The 13,935-nt window shown below is 42.6% G+C and overlaps 1 protein-coding gene across 2 annotated transcripts in view; it reads left to right on the top strand.

Moving 5' to 3' along the window:
• The window catches only part of Adamts3 (a disintegrin-like and metallopeptidase (reprolysin type) with thrombospondin type 1 motif, 3), a 209,828-nt gene extending 197,522 nt beyond the window's left edge, over positions 1-12,306 (top strand). For both annotated transcript variants that reach the window (NM_001081401.2, NM_177872.2), the window contains exons 20-22: positions 1,628-1,835; positions 2,888-3,005; positions 8,221-12,306. In NM_001081401.2, the coding sequence (NP_001074870.1) occupies positions 1,628-1,835; positions 2,888-3,005; positions 8,221-8,783 (889 nt within the window). In that variant the 3' untranslated portion in view covers positions 8,784-12,306. The remainder of the gene's footprint in view (positions 1-1,627; positions 1,836-2,887; positions 3,006-8,220) is intronic.
• Positions 12,307-13,935: the final 1,629 nt, after the last annotated feature.

Raw genomic sequence — 13,935 nt, 5'->3', positions numbered from 1 at the left:
GGTAACGGTATCTGGGGTGAGTGACACGTGTGTCTCAACAGGTAAGGCAAACTGTTAGAGCAGAATACAGCTTCTTCTTCTTCTTTTTCTTTTGTAAAACTGTTTGTCTTGAAGACCAATCACTTCTAAATATTAAACACTAGATATCCTATTAGTTAGTTTCAGAGTTCTGCCTCAGCTTGGCTTTCACAAACCTTTCTCCCTGGCTGTCCTGAGTCAATTACATCTTATTCTTGGTTCATTCTTCCATTACCAGAGGCATCAGTCTCTTCAGGAACGTAAAGTATAACAAGGAAAAAAATATATAGAAGATTTAACTGTAGATATGTAGGAAAAGCATCTAAGAGGTTGAAGTACAATTATGAGACATGTCTTGCTTCTGCTCTCACTTTTGAGTTCTCGGAGACACACACGTAGGTAGATATTTCTGTTTTCCCCCAGAATCTTAAAGTATCTGTCCCTTTCTTGGCTAGACTCCTGAGTTATTGAAAATTAGTGCTCATTGTGATTCAAAGTTCTATAGGACATATTTTTTTCTTATCTTTCTAAAGTTCTTAAAACCTTGTTGTCATCAGAAGGCAACTTCCCAGTGATGAAATGGACCCGTGTGAGCATCTTTCCTAGTCTACCGTGTACTTGTCGACTTAATTTAATGGCAAGTAATTACACTTATGGTGCACAAATATATTTTGATAATGTTCAAATGGAGGTGATTAATATATACTTACACTCAGACACTTGGCTCTTCTATGTGACATGCACTCATAAATGTCTTCACAGCTTTGAAGTGCATACTACACTGTTGTTAGCTACATGGATTATGCTACTTGGGAGATCAGCCAACCAGTCTCTCTGAAGGTAGCCGAGGGAGTTCTTTGTCATCTCCACATTCTCTTCTGTCTACTCCCACCCTTGCTCCCTACTTCAGCGAGGTCTGATTTCTTTTTGTAGGCCATGCATTTCTTGAGTTTTTCTTACAGGATTTTCCTTCTTCCATCTGGTTAGTCAGTGTGCACATACTTGAGGGGTGCAGATCATTTGTCCCTTCTGTAACTACCAAGTCCTAATGTAGAAGTATATTGATACCTTAGTACGCTTTTCTTTTCGTAATTTAAGACTGACCTAGTCTGTCAAAATGAAACATGGTATTTAGAATAAGGAATTGTGCTCATCTGTGCAGGCCTCAATTGTGACTCCTATTCAAGAGACATGTCTTATGAGAGAACTGAAATCACAGCTGACTCAGCATTAACCCACTCTCAGTGACATTAGAATTTGGAAATGTCCCATGGGAGGTAGTTTTGAACATTAGTCTCAAGAAACATTTTTATTAGGTGGGTTTAAGGAGGTACTTTCTATCCAGGCCTGCACGTATGACCTTTCTCTTAGGCTCAATGAGGTCCAATAATAGTGGAAGCTAGAATATTGAAATGGTAAGCGAGCTTACTATTTCACGAATACGAGTTTAGTAGCCAAATCCCTCTGTTGTTCAAAAGCAAAGCGTTGGGACCGCTGTCAGAAAGTTGTTCGCCCATAATGTGCACTCATTCAGAAGATGGGACGTACCTAGGCGTCGCACCGTGGGGATGCTCGCTGTCTCCTTCACCGCTCCCTCTTGCTCCCACAGCTGGGCAGCGGATGAATGGGAGCACTGTAGCAGAAGCTGTGGCAGCTCCGGGAACCAGCTGCGCACCGTGCGCTGCCTCCAGCCACTGCAGGATGGCACCAACCGCTCGGTGCACAGCAAGTACTGCCTGGGAGACCGTCCTGAGAGCCGCCGGCCCTGTAACAGAGTGCCCTGTCCAGCTCAGTGGAAAACAGGATCCTGGAATGAGGTGAGGTGTTTGTTAGCATGCCATGAGTGTGTGAAGGGGTTAGGAAAATTAACACTTTCAGACAGCGTTTGTGGTAGGGACAAACCGTGACTAGGCGTGCAGTGAGACGGAGGCATCTGAAAGGTCCCTGACCCTTCTGAGATCATAGTGACTTCCTTTTACATATGTTCCAATCCACCACAGAATGCAAGACCCTAGACGTCATTAACCCCGTGTACCCACACCCCTCTCACTCTATCCTCATTCTAGCTGGTAAAGTAAACTTTCTATGTTCCAAATTACACTTGCTCAAGCCTGCACCTTCATGTGACTTGTTCTTCCTGTCTCTGGTCTCACCATATCTTCCCCCTCCACCAAGGCTCACCATCATAGTCCAAAGTCCTTACTCATTACCTTGTGATCCCTTCTACCAAGGTTTCCTCTGCCTTCAAAGGACAGGGCCCAGAGTAGCTCTAGACTCTTACTCCCAACAGAGCATTGTGAAGCCTGTCTTAGTCTGAGCTTGCCCTTGGTCCAATGGCAGTGTGCCTTGCTTCCTCAGTACATAGCCACAGCCTGGGCTCAAATGGAATTTGGTAACTGGCTGGATCATTCTTTCATTGTCTGTAATCCCACCTGTTCTTGATACTTCTACGGACTCAAAATAAGAGGGTTTATAGAAAGACGGAACATCAAAAGGCAGGTACAGAAGAGAGGGCCAGTCGTTCATAGGGGATAGCATGCCCATTCCCCATAGAGACCTGGAACTGAGGTTCTCCCAGCTCAGCCTATCTCAAGAGTACAGAAGTTTCTCAGCGTAGTTTGGAAGTTCTTGTCAGAAAAACTGAAGGAGTTGGGGGCTGCCTACCAGAGCCTGGCAAAGACACCAATGTATGAGTCCATGGTTAGTTGGCCTCAGAATCTCTGTACGACATTTCTTCCATAGAGAGAGAACTCCAGAGTTGTCAAGTGGTTTGTGACCTGTGCATTGTGGGGGGTAGAGATCCTGGGAGCAGGCATGTGCCTCAGCTCCGTAGAATCAACATCTGTAATTGCAGCCTTTGTCTCTGTAGTGTTCAGTGACCTGCGGTGAGGGAACAGAGGTGAGACAGGTTCTGTGCAGGACTGGAGACCACTGTGATGGAGAAAAGCCCGAGTCTGTCAGACCCTGCCAGCTGCCTCCCTGTAATGGTAAGAGCATCGCTGCTTATTCTTAACTTTGTCATATTGTTGAACCTTAGAGAACAGAAATTCCTTTCAGCATATGGTCTGGAACTTGCATCCAAGAAATAGTCAAATGAAGACACCTTTGGAAATAATAGTCTGAGAATGCTGTTTGAAATAGGGCCAGCATCACCGAGTTACCAAAACCAGTACATTGGGGATACGGGTGGGGCTATGTCAAACATGTGTAGCTTCTTTCCATGTGAGTTTCTGTTGGGGACTACTTTTTGTTTCTCTATGATTTACCTTTATAATCTTGCAGAAGTATAGTTAGATTATTACGGCAGGCTTTGAGATGTTTCATTAAAATTATTTAGGCATACAGAAATTAAATGTGACTCAACCTTAAGATCCTTTTAATTAACTGCCCATACCTATAAAGTATGATTCCAAAATAGACACCTTGTACATGGGGTGACTTCTAACTTCAAAACAGACACCTTGTACATATGCCAAAATAAAGCAGTTGCCTGAGTGAGCCAACTAGTTGTATTTTGAAAGTAAAATGTTTGTTTGTTTAAAATATTTAAGATATAATATTTATTTATTTAAATCTGAACTGGGGAGCTGACTCGGTGGCTAATGTGCTTGCTGCAGGAGTAGGCAAACCCGAGTTCAGGGCCTGGGCAGTCCTGATGGCAGCACATACCTGTATCCATCAGAGGCAGAGGCCGTGTTCCCCAGGATACGGCAGATGGAAACTAGGAAGGACCCTGACATCTGCTCATCTCCTTACTGCTGCACCTCTCTTCTTACTCTCATTGGTGTGCGCTCTGGTGAAACTCAAGACTAAAAGGATTTTTTTTTTCTCTACATTTCAACCCATAAGTAATATTGAACTCTGATATCCCAACCTCCCCTTTTTTTGTAAGAAACTTGGCAACTTCTTCAAATAGCTTTGTATTTTGGACATTTTAGGCTTCCAGCCTCTAAGTATTGTAAACAACTATACCTAAAATGGCAAAACCCCCAGAGCATGTTTGGAGGGTTCTGGCAAGGACCACATGACCAAAGACCACTTCTCCTCTGTTTGCGGAAGGTCATCGTCTTTGACCAGGAGTGGAGCTATGGGAGGGGTTCACATGGACTGGGGAGGGGGGAGGGGGGACACCTGCCTAGCCAGCCAGATCAACCACATTAACCTTGGTGACCAGTGGGGTGACAGATGTCACGGCCAGTTCACCTTCACATCCTTTCTCTTGGGCATTTATCCTTCAATATAAGTTGTCTTGTCCAACCTATGTGATAGATTTTATATCACTATACGTTACTTTGTTACATATATTTTTAAATGGATAAGTGAATGGGTGAATGAATTAGCCACTAGTGTGGTAGAACCCAATGAACTCTATCTACTCAAATTGTCCCAGTGGTGGCAATCGCAGTGGCACTTTCCTTAACCCCAGTGTTCTGGGTTCCTTAATGAAGTGTGTGCACATGCACACACACACACACACACACACACACACACACACACACACACACTCACACACTTACTAAAACCTAGATTCCATTTTGGCTGTCCTGGACCCAGACCCGCAGCCCTCCTGGGCAATGATCTCTGACTCTTACATCATGGCTATGCTATTTCTTCTGCACCTGTCAGGCCTGGTGTATCCTTCTTCCTCCCAGGCATGGCTATGTCCTTCCTCCTCCCTCACTCCCCTTCCCCGGGGAAACCCAAAAGTCCCGCCCCTGTCTTTTGGCCCAGCCAGTGGCCACCAGCAACTTTATTTACCAGTCAAAACCAACTTGGGGCAGGAACCCTCAACATCTTACCTGTGGATTCTATGGCAATTTGGGGGACTCAATTAACATAATACAAGCATTAGACCAAGCCACAACACACTAGGGTAAAGGTTGACAGTTGAATTACCTGTCACTTACACGTGCTGAAGGAGGGAAAATTGATGAACTACTCAAGAGTAGGTCTCATGTTTAGGAGTAGTTGGCCAACATGTAATGAACTCCACACTTGTTTTGTTGTGGTGGTGGTAGCAGTGGTGTGTGTGTGTGTGTGTGTGTGTGTGTGTGTGTGTGTGTGTGTGTGATGTGTGCTTTTATTTGGTTACACTTGGTGGACTCTTTGCTTTAGTTTGTTGGTAGGGGGTTAATTGGTTTTCTTGCTGTTGTATTGGGTTTTGTTTCTTTTCTTTCCTTTTGGGAAAGAACTTAAGTTGCACTGGGGGTGAGATTCTGGAAGGACTTGGGGAAGGGGAAGATTAAGACCAAAATAGATTTAAATTTAAAAGCTGTTTTAAATAATAAAAAAGTAAGAAGAGAATAAGATGAAAAATAATAAATAAAAGTGAAATGTAGCCGGACGTAGTGGCGCACGCCTTTAAATCACAGCACTTAGGAGGCAGAGGCAGGAGGATTTCTGAGTTCGAGACCAGCCTGGTCTACAAAGTGAGTTCCAAGACAGCCAGGACTACACAGAGAAACCCTGTCTCAAAAAACAAAAACAAAACAAAACAAAACAACAACAACAACAACAACAACAAAAGGTGAAATGTTTCTGAAAGTTTCACATTAGTTAACATTTACCGTAGATGCTTTTATGGGTATTGATTACTACATTGGGTTCCTTGTAGTCCTAATTTGCTAATACTTTATTTTTTCATTAATTTCCAAATATTTTCTGTAACTATTACTATGACTGCATCTTATTTTTCTTACACAATATTTATAGTAATTAATTTTTAAAATAACACTAACCTTTTAAATGAAAAAAAGGAGAAAGAACTAGTAAGATCAAACATGGCCACCAGGGGGAGACATAGGACTTCTTTATTTAGCTGTTTCCTTTGGAAAGTGATTTTCAATATAGAAACTCAAACAAAACAAAACAAACAAAACCCCACGAAACAAAACAAAACAAAAATACATACCCAATTAGATGCTTTTAAACTTCCTGTTGCTGTGTGAATTTGCCTATATGTAGTTATTACTGTCATTGCTGACACTTTCTAGGTAAACTCTGTTGATTTTATTATGTCAAATATGTGTGTCTGGCTGCCTGTCCGCACAGATCTACTTGCTCCCTTTTGGTGGTGGTGGGTGAGACACTGTAAAATCAATGTGCCGAGGAGACAGCAATCCTGTGTTAGTGTGTCCATGTTTGTCTCCTGGCTTTACTGCCCTGAGCTCTAAGTCGAAAGCCAATTTTGGGAGTTCTGACATCATAAATTTCCATGCTATTTCAGCCAAACAAATAGGGTAGCCCTCAGTCGCAAACTCCAGATTCAATTGTACCTTTTGAGGTCTGACATCAAACTCTCTTCCCAAGGTTTTTATGACATGGGGCGGTGTGAGAAAACTATAAAATTTCCATTACTTTAATGATTGTGTTGTATTTGGTTATAATACTCATTTGGCTTTAAGACCTGCTCATCTATACCTACAAAATTATCATGAAGCTTGCCCCAGGTGTCTTTCACTCATCCATACAGAAGTATATTCTTGACCTAATGAGACTTGGGCTCTCAGTCGCTCTGCAGTGGTCAGGTGCTCATTTAGACAAGAGTTTCATCTTAGCCCCTCTCTAATGCACAGGGGATGTTTCTGGGCCCAGCCTCCCATCAGTAGCAGGCAAAAGGATGTCTGTGAGAAAGACTCCCTCAGCAGAGGCTACAGCCTTAGTCACAGTGAGGGCAGTTTGCTTAGTTTTAGATAGACAGACAGGAAATATAGTTCACAAGTAAAGAACTGGTATTTTGAGGTTAAAAAACTCAGAAATCCTCTACCAATAACACCACCTAGCTTACAACTTTTACAAGCATAAGGTGTTCAGACTCCATATAATGCAGTAAACCTATACGTGTCAAGACAGAGTGACTGTCAGCTTGGGATGTGGACATGGAATGGCACTGAAACAAGAAAGTAGCCTGCTGTCAACGTCACCAACTGACCCTCTTAAAAAGAACTCTCAAAAGGTCTTTGGCATTATGGAGCAGAGTTGTTACCTTGAAGTGTGTTCTTACATAATGAAGGCCTATGGGTGCCATAATTCTTCACTTTTTAAATGATACAGGGCCACATCTCCTGGGTCACATGTATAGACATAAAATACTGTCAGTTTCATAAAATTAAATATAAAACATGTAAGTTACTTAGAACAGAGTTGACATATTTTATGGAGCTGTTTTGTTTTCTAATAAGGACCTGAGGATGTCCAGTAGTAACCATGACTAATAAGAGCCTAATAATATCCCATAATAAGCATAACACTTGTTCTCAAGCCGGACAATTCTATTTTAATCCAAGTGGTCATTGTTTCCTTTGCTAAATGTTACAATGATGTAGTTAGTTATAGAAGCAGTGTTTAGGGCTGGAGAAATGGCTCAGTGGTTAAGGGCACCGTCTGCTCTTCCAGAGATCCCAAGTTCGATTCCCAGCAACCACATGGTGGCTCACAGCCATCTGTAATGAGATCTGACACTTTCTTCTGGTGTCTGAAGACATCGACAGTGTACTTATATACATAAACTAAATAAATCTTTTTTAAAAAGCAGTGTTTAATATTCATTTTATTTGTGTATTAAAAATCATTTAGAATCAACTTATTAGAAAGGCAAACTTAAATATTACACAATTAAAATTTATGCTTCTCTCCATCTTCAAAATGAACGCAATGAGGTTTTTGTCCTTCTACAATCCGATCCATACCTCAGTGTTGTCTTAAAGACAGCTTTCCACCTCAGTGTCCTGACAGCTTCTGCTGGAGATAGTGAAATGATGATCGTGCCAAGTGTGTGGTAGATAACAAGCTGCTTGGTTTAGTTGGGTGTGGTGGGACATGCTCACAATCTCAACATTTAGAGTGGCTAACCTGGATAATGCAGTGAAGTCCTCCCTTAAAAAATTAAACATTGGGCTGGCGAGATGGCTCAGCAGATAAGAGCTCTTCTGAGTGCTCTTCTGAAGGTCCTGAGTTTAAATCTCAGCAACCACATGGTGGCTCACAACCACCTGTGATGAGATCTGACGCCCTCTTCTGGTGTGTCCGAAGACAGCTACAGTGTACTTATGTATAATAATAAATAAATCTTTTTTTAAAAAAATTAAACATCAAAACAAAAGCTATCTCTGACAGTACATCCTGTAGTTTATATTACTAATAATTTTGGTTTCTTTGATTGTTTTATGTTTATGCATGTTTTTTTTTCTTATGTTTTTGCAGATGAGCCATGTTTGGGTGACAAGTCCATATTCTGTCAAATGGAGGTGCTAGCAAGATACTGCTCCATACCAGGGTATAACAAGTTATGCTGCGAATCATGTAGCAAGCGCAGTGGTACCCTGCCTCCGCCATACCTTCAAGAAGCTGCTGAAATCCACAGTGATGCTATCTTTGGCCCTAGTGACCTCCCTAGGTCCCTAGTCATGCCTACACCCTTCCTCCCTTCCTCCTCAGGGACCCGTGCTGAGAAGAAATCCTTGAGTAGCTTCTCTTCCATGGCAAACCCCAATGCGGATGCTGCCTTCAGAGCCAGCAGCAGAGCTAGTGCTGACTTCCCCCGGAAGAGAGCACATCAGGCTGGAAGAAAGACTCTGGAGTCAGTGCCATCCTCCTCATCCATAAAGACTGATCACCTTCGTCCCGCCTCCCCTGTGGCTGCTGCCCCCTCCCCTGCTATCAGCGATTCAATAGGTGCTTCTCCCCAGACAAGAACCCCAAAGAAAGATGATGCAAAGAGTGTTAGCAGGAGACATCCGACCAGGTCAACAGCCTCAGAGAGATGAGAAAGCAGACTAGTGGAGCTAGAGGTCAAAGGGAAACCTGGACCGCCTCCCTCCCTGCATGGTGCATACAGCTTGTTAAAAAGTGGTACTCTCCACAAAAGGTTTACTCGCGTCCTCTGTCCATGGAAGGACCGGAAGTGCTGGTTCACTTTTTAGTTGCTTCCATCTTCCTCCTGTTCCACATCGACTTGTTTACCAGAATCCATTAGAAGAAAGCGCCAAAGACTGTTTTTCAGAAGGAAAGAGCCCAGCTGCAGTGGCCCCTGCCTTAGAATGTCCTCAGTTGGGAAACTAAGGCAAGATGGTGGCCACTCGCCCGCCCGTTCAGGGACAGCCAGGAACAACTCTCCCCAGAACAAAAGAAAAAATGGAAAGGGTTGCTCTCTAAGGAAGAAAAGAGCCTAGAGCCGATTGTGCATATCAGCTGTTCTGTTCATTTGTTGGTTTTTTTTTTTTTTTTTTAAGTTACAGTTAAGAATAACCCAAACAAATGCCAGTGGTTTACGCTTCAAGAAATTTTGGAAATAATTCTTAGACTTGTATTCCTATTTATCTATATTAGAAATACTGTATGAGCAAATTTGCAACTGTCGTGTAAATTCTGTACATTGCAGAAATCAGTATTATTTTAAAAGATGTTCTCAAATGATTGTTTACTATCTTACATTTCTGGATGTTCTAGGGTGCCTGCCATTGAGCATTGCCTTATGTGGCGTTCCATGAGTTGATTTTGAAGCCGACTAGGATGAAGAAGTTGGGATTACATCTACTGATAATATACAGAGGGCTTGCCATTTGTCATCTGTTGACACTGCCGATGTGCAGGTGACTCATTTAATCCACTGCCTTCCTTTCTTGCAACAAAGGGAACGGGAACAGCCTCTCAATGTGTTTGTGCACACAGGCTGCAGTGACTAAGCTTGCACAAGACAAAGCCCAACCTTCTTGCCATCACATCAAAGGGCATCGTGGCGATGCGCAACATCTCAGTGATGCCCAGTTCGTGTGCTATCAGCTGTACTTGATATTCTGTGATCACCACAGATGGGTTGTGTGTGTTCTTTCATAGCTGAGAAGAATATCATCAGTCTAGGACTGACACTTGAGTACGTGAGTGCTTTGAGAGCAAGTTCAAGGAAGAGTCTTCGTCGCGGTTGAGATATTTATTTTCTGCATGGTTCATATCTAAATGTTCCCAGTCACAATGCATCGGACTGCAGTGCCAGGCTGGTAGTTCTGTTAGTGACCAACATGTTCACATGAAGCCAGAAATGCTCCCTCCAGGGGCTGGATGTATAGTACTTGTATATAGGACACAGATCTGAAGATATTTATTTTAAGAGTTGATTTTTTTTTCTTGATAGTCTTTTTATGTCTTTAATATTGACACTAATATCAATGACATTTTAGTAAACTAGAGAGACATAATTAGAGGTGTGTGCTATGTTCTGTGAAGAAAGGACAAGTTTAAACCAAGCACACAGCCAACTCAAAGAACTAAAATTGAACAGATTCTTACCGTTAAAAAAGGACAAATTTGGCAGAACTTGATTGGATCCAGGACCTCCCACATGTTAAGCCAGCACTCCATTGCTGAGCCGAATCTTTTATATTTTAATACAGGATCTCCCTAAGTTACCTAGGCAGGCCTTGAACTTGTGATCCACTTGCCACAACCTCCCAAGAGGCTGAGATTACAGGCAAAGCTTGTGTTAAATATTTACATTCTTTAAGTAGTCGATACAGAGTTAATGACTTGATCCCCTTCAAGGGTGCATAAAATAGTCAGGAATTCAGCTAGCTGTTTAATAAATAATGCATTAGGAACATTTCTAAAGCCCGGTGAAGTGGTGCATACCTGTCATCCCAGCAATTCAGAAGCTGAGGCAGGAGGATTACTATGAGTGTACAGCCAGCCTGGGCCATGTAACAAGACTCTGCTTCAAACAAAACCTATTTTAAGTATGTAATGAGTAATTCCTATGTTACACTTTAAAGACAAAAGTGTTGTGAGCATGCTTCGGAAGTCATTTTCTAAACATGTCTAGAAAGCCATTACGCAGACTAAAGTAGAGATGCATCATCCTTTCAAAGCACAGACTGGGAAGGCCTTTGTGTTATAACCATCATAAGTCAACAGCCTAAGCTATGACTCAATACCTCGAAACAATTGCTGCTACTTCATGCAAGGATTTTAAATGTCGAGTTAGGTGATTTCCTGATAGTTCAATCATCCCTGAGCCTTAAAATGTTCTCTCTCTTGAAAGCTTCATCAGAATGAAATTCTCTCTAGTTTGCTTGGGTGTACACATATCTGGTCCACAGGGAACCTGAAGATGGTCACACACATACACCTCCCATAAGATGTAAATATTCCTTCCACTTTCTACCTATGCGCTTTTTTTTTCTACTAAGCTGAAAAAGTTCCTTTTTATCAAGGTGTACACTACTGATGCTGTTGGTTGTATTGGGAACACATAGCAATAAAAAAACGTGAAAGAGGAGACTCGGCCTGATCTTGACTTTCTTGCTGGTTTCCTTATGCCTGTGGGGATGCATCCTTTCCTCCAATCAAGTGAAACAATAACCTTTCACTGGAGATGCTAGAGAGAGTCTCCACACTTTTAAAGATGCTAAGAAGCCATGGGAGGTGGATTGTGCGGAAGTCTTTCCCTTAGAACTAGGCAAGAGAAGAACAATAAGGCTGATGATAGAATGAAGAAAAGAGAGCTTCCTCCTCTGCCCCACCCCACTGTGAAATCTCAGAGTGGCTGAGATGCCTAACAACTTAGTACCATGAATACCTGAGAGCTGGGGGCGGGGGATGGGGGTGGGGAGGGCGATTTTCCATCGGACTCAGGACAGCAAGGAGGAGCAGAACACCACAGTGAGTGGATAGCCTTTTATTATCTAAAGAGAGGGCTGGGGTGCAGATGCCAGTTTGAAGGGCAAAACAGGCAGAATCGAGTTTAACCTCCACCTGCCACCTCATACCCATGCCACCTCAGGTGACTTCTCTGATGTTCAGTTTCTTCAGCAATGACAGGGACAGCAGAGCTCTGACAGTCCAGTGAAAATGAAGTAACACAAGTACTGAGCACAGCGCCTCCCAGTGGACATCGAACCACTATCTATATCATCCCCCCCCCAACTTCACTGTACAGTTGAACCATAGCTGACCTCTGGTGTCTGGCTACTTCAGAATCAGAACTGCTTGCCCACGTGGGTAAACAGGATGGTTTGGGAAATCTCAAGAACAGCGACTTTATAAGTTGATACAAGGAACTCAATATAAATGCTCTCCAGTCACTGTTGAGGATTTTGAGCTTCTTCTATCCATCTGCCTCTTCCAGACAATGATCAAACTAAGTGGCCAGCAAGCACTATTCCCGAGAACTTGGCTGATGGTGTCTCAATACGGTTGGCAGCATGGGTTCCCATACATTTATCTCATCCACATAATTTGCAGTCAGCAGCAAAACCATTCTTCTAGACACACTTTGTAGTTTCTTTATGAAGAAGCCTTTTAAATCTGAGTTATGTAAGAAAAAAATCAATAGAAGAGAGATAAAAAAGTCAGAGAATCAGAGAATACCACCTGCTAAAGAAGTGGTAAAGCAAAAGGACTATTGAAACTACTCACAATCAAGTAAGTTAGAAAAGCTATTCAGTGCACACGGACAGCATCAACAATAAAAAACAATCCTCTTTGGTCCCAGGTGCTTTGAATTATTTCAGCCAGAGCCGAAGCTGAACTTTTAAAGACCCATTATATTGTCTCCGATGCAAAGAAAGCATAATTCATTAACAGGAGCCTGAGATCCCTGGACTCCCAGAACAAAGATGCTACACATCACTGGAGTCTTATCAGTCACTTCACCTAGGAATTACCTCACCAGTTAGCTCTGTCTGATAAGTCTGAAGTGAGCAAAACTGTGCTCCAGACAGCACTAACTAACCTTGTATTAAAACGGCTGCTTTGAAAAGTTAGTATCTTCTAGCCAGTTCACTTTCAGACAAAGCCATCACTCCCGAAGGTGAAAGGAGCTGATTCTATTGTCACTGCCAAGGAATAGATACGCTAACGTAACCCATGCATCTACACAAAGAACAGTTCTTGAATGCACTGCTTGAACACCACATAGAAAAAGACTCATAGCAGTTCAAGGTGGAAAAAAAATCCTCAGCGGTAGAAGATAAGGGCATGACTATAGCTGCTCTCCATTTCTGAGACAGAGATAAGAGCTCTGAACTATGACTGAATGATTGGTCCCCTAGTTAAGCACTCCATTTGGGCAAAATAAACATTGATAACCCAGAAAAAATTACCATATCTCACAGGCATTACATGTTTTACAACTATATATATTTTTTTCTCCACAGAAAAAGTCTTTGGGATGATCAAGAGCTCAGATTATTTAGTTTGATATTTTACAACCAAAGTTAGGACTCCATGTGACTTCTATGCATATGGCCAGAAGCCCGTGGGCAGAGAGATGGGCAGAGAGAGGATAGACTGTGCAGGCTTCACTTCTCTTTCACATAACCTGGGAGGATCACTAAAAACATCAAGACATCTTCCCTTGCCTATGATGTATCATGTATCAAAACATTGTGCCCAAGTTTAATGTCACCAAATCCTTGTTAGAGGTGACATACTTTCCTTGACATGCAAAAAGGGGGACCTGGCTGTTTACATTCCAGAAAAGAACAGTTTATATAACTTGCAGTTTTGATTTCAGACAAACAAAACTCTCTTCGGTGCTTCTCACTGGTCTCTGGCACTCAAGTTTGTCTATCACATACCACCTGCCTACCTCATGAGTTCCTAAGGACTGCTTTGGGACACACATGCCCCGGAGTTCTGACTGGGTTCTCTTATGTTTTCAGTCATCTTCCCTCTGGGTCATGTTACTGGAAAGGACCTGAGAACACTCAGATGTGGTGCCTCCCGCTTGCCTTTGCAGAGCTGTGTAAACCATAGGCTGTTGGCTTGAGGTTGTTGTTTAGATGTCTCAGAGGTTACACGGTGGTTTAAACAGCAGCACGAACTCTGGCAGGATGCCTTTACATCTCCAACAAGAGCATGGAGCCTGGGTTTCAGAAGTCATGGGTTCTCTCAGTCAGCTGGGCTTTGCCTTGAGAGAGAGAA

The sequence above is a fragment of the Mus musculus genome, chromosome 5 (assembly GCF_000001635.26).
Source record: "Mus musculus strain C57BL/6J chromosome 5, GRCm38.p6 C57BL/6J".
Taxonomy (NCBI): Eukaryota; Metazoa; Chordata; class Mammalia; order Rodentia; family Muridae; genus Mus; species Mus musculus.
The sequence above is the reverse complement of the archived record's forward strand: the minus strand, read 5'-3'. Positions and strand labels throughout refer to the sequence as shown.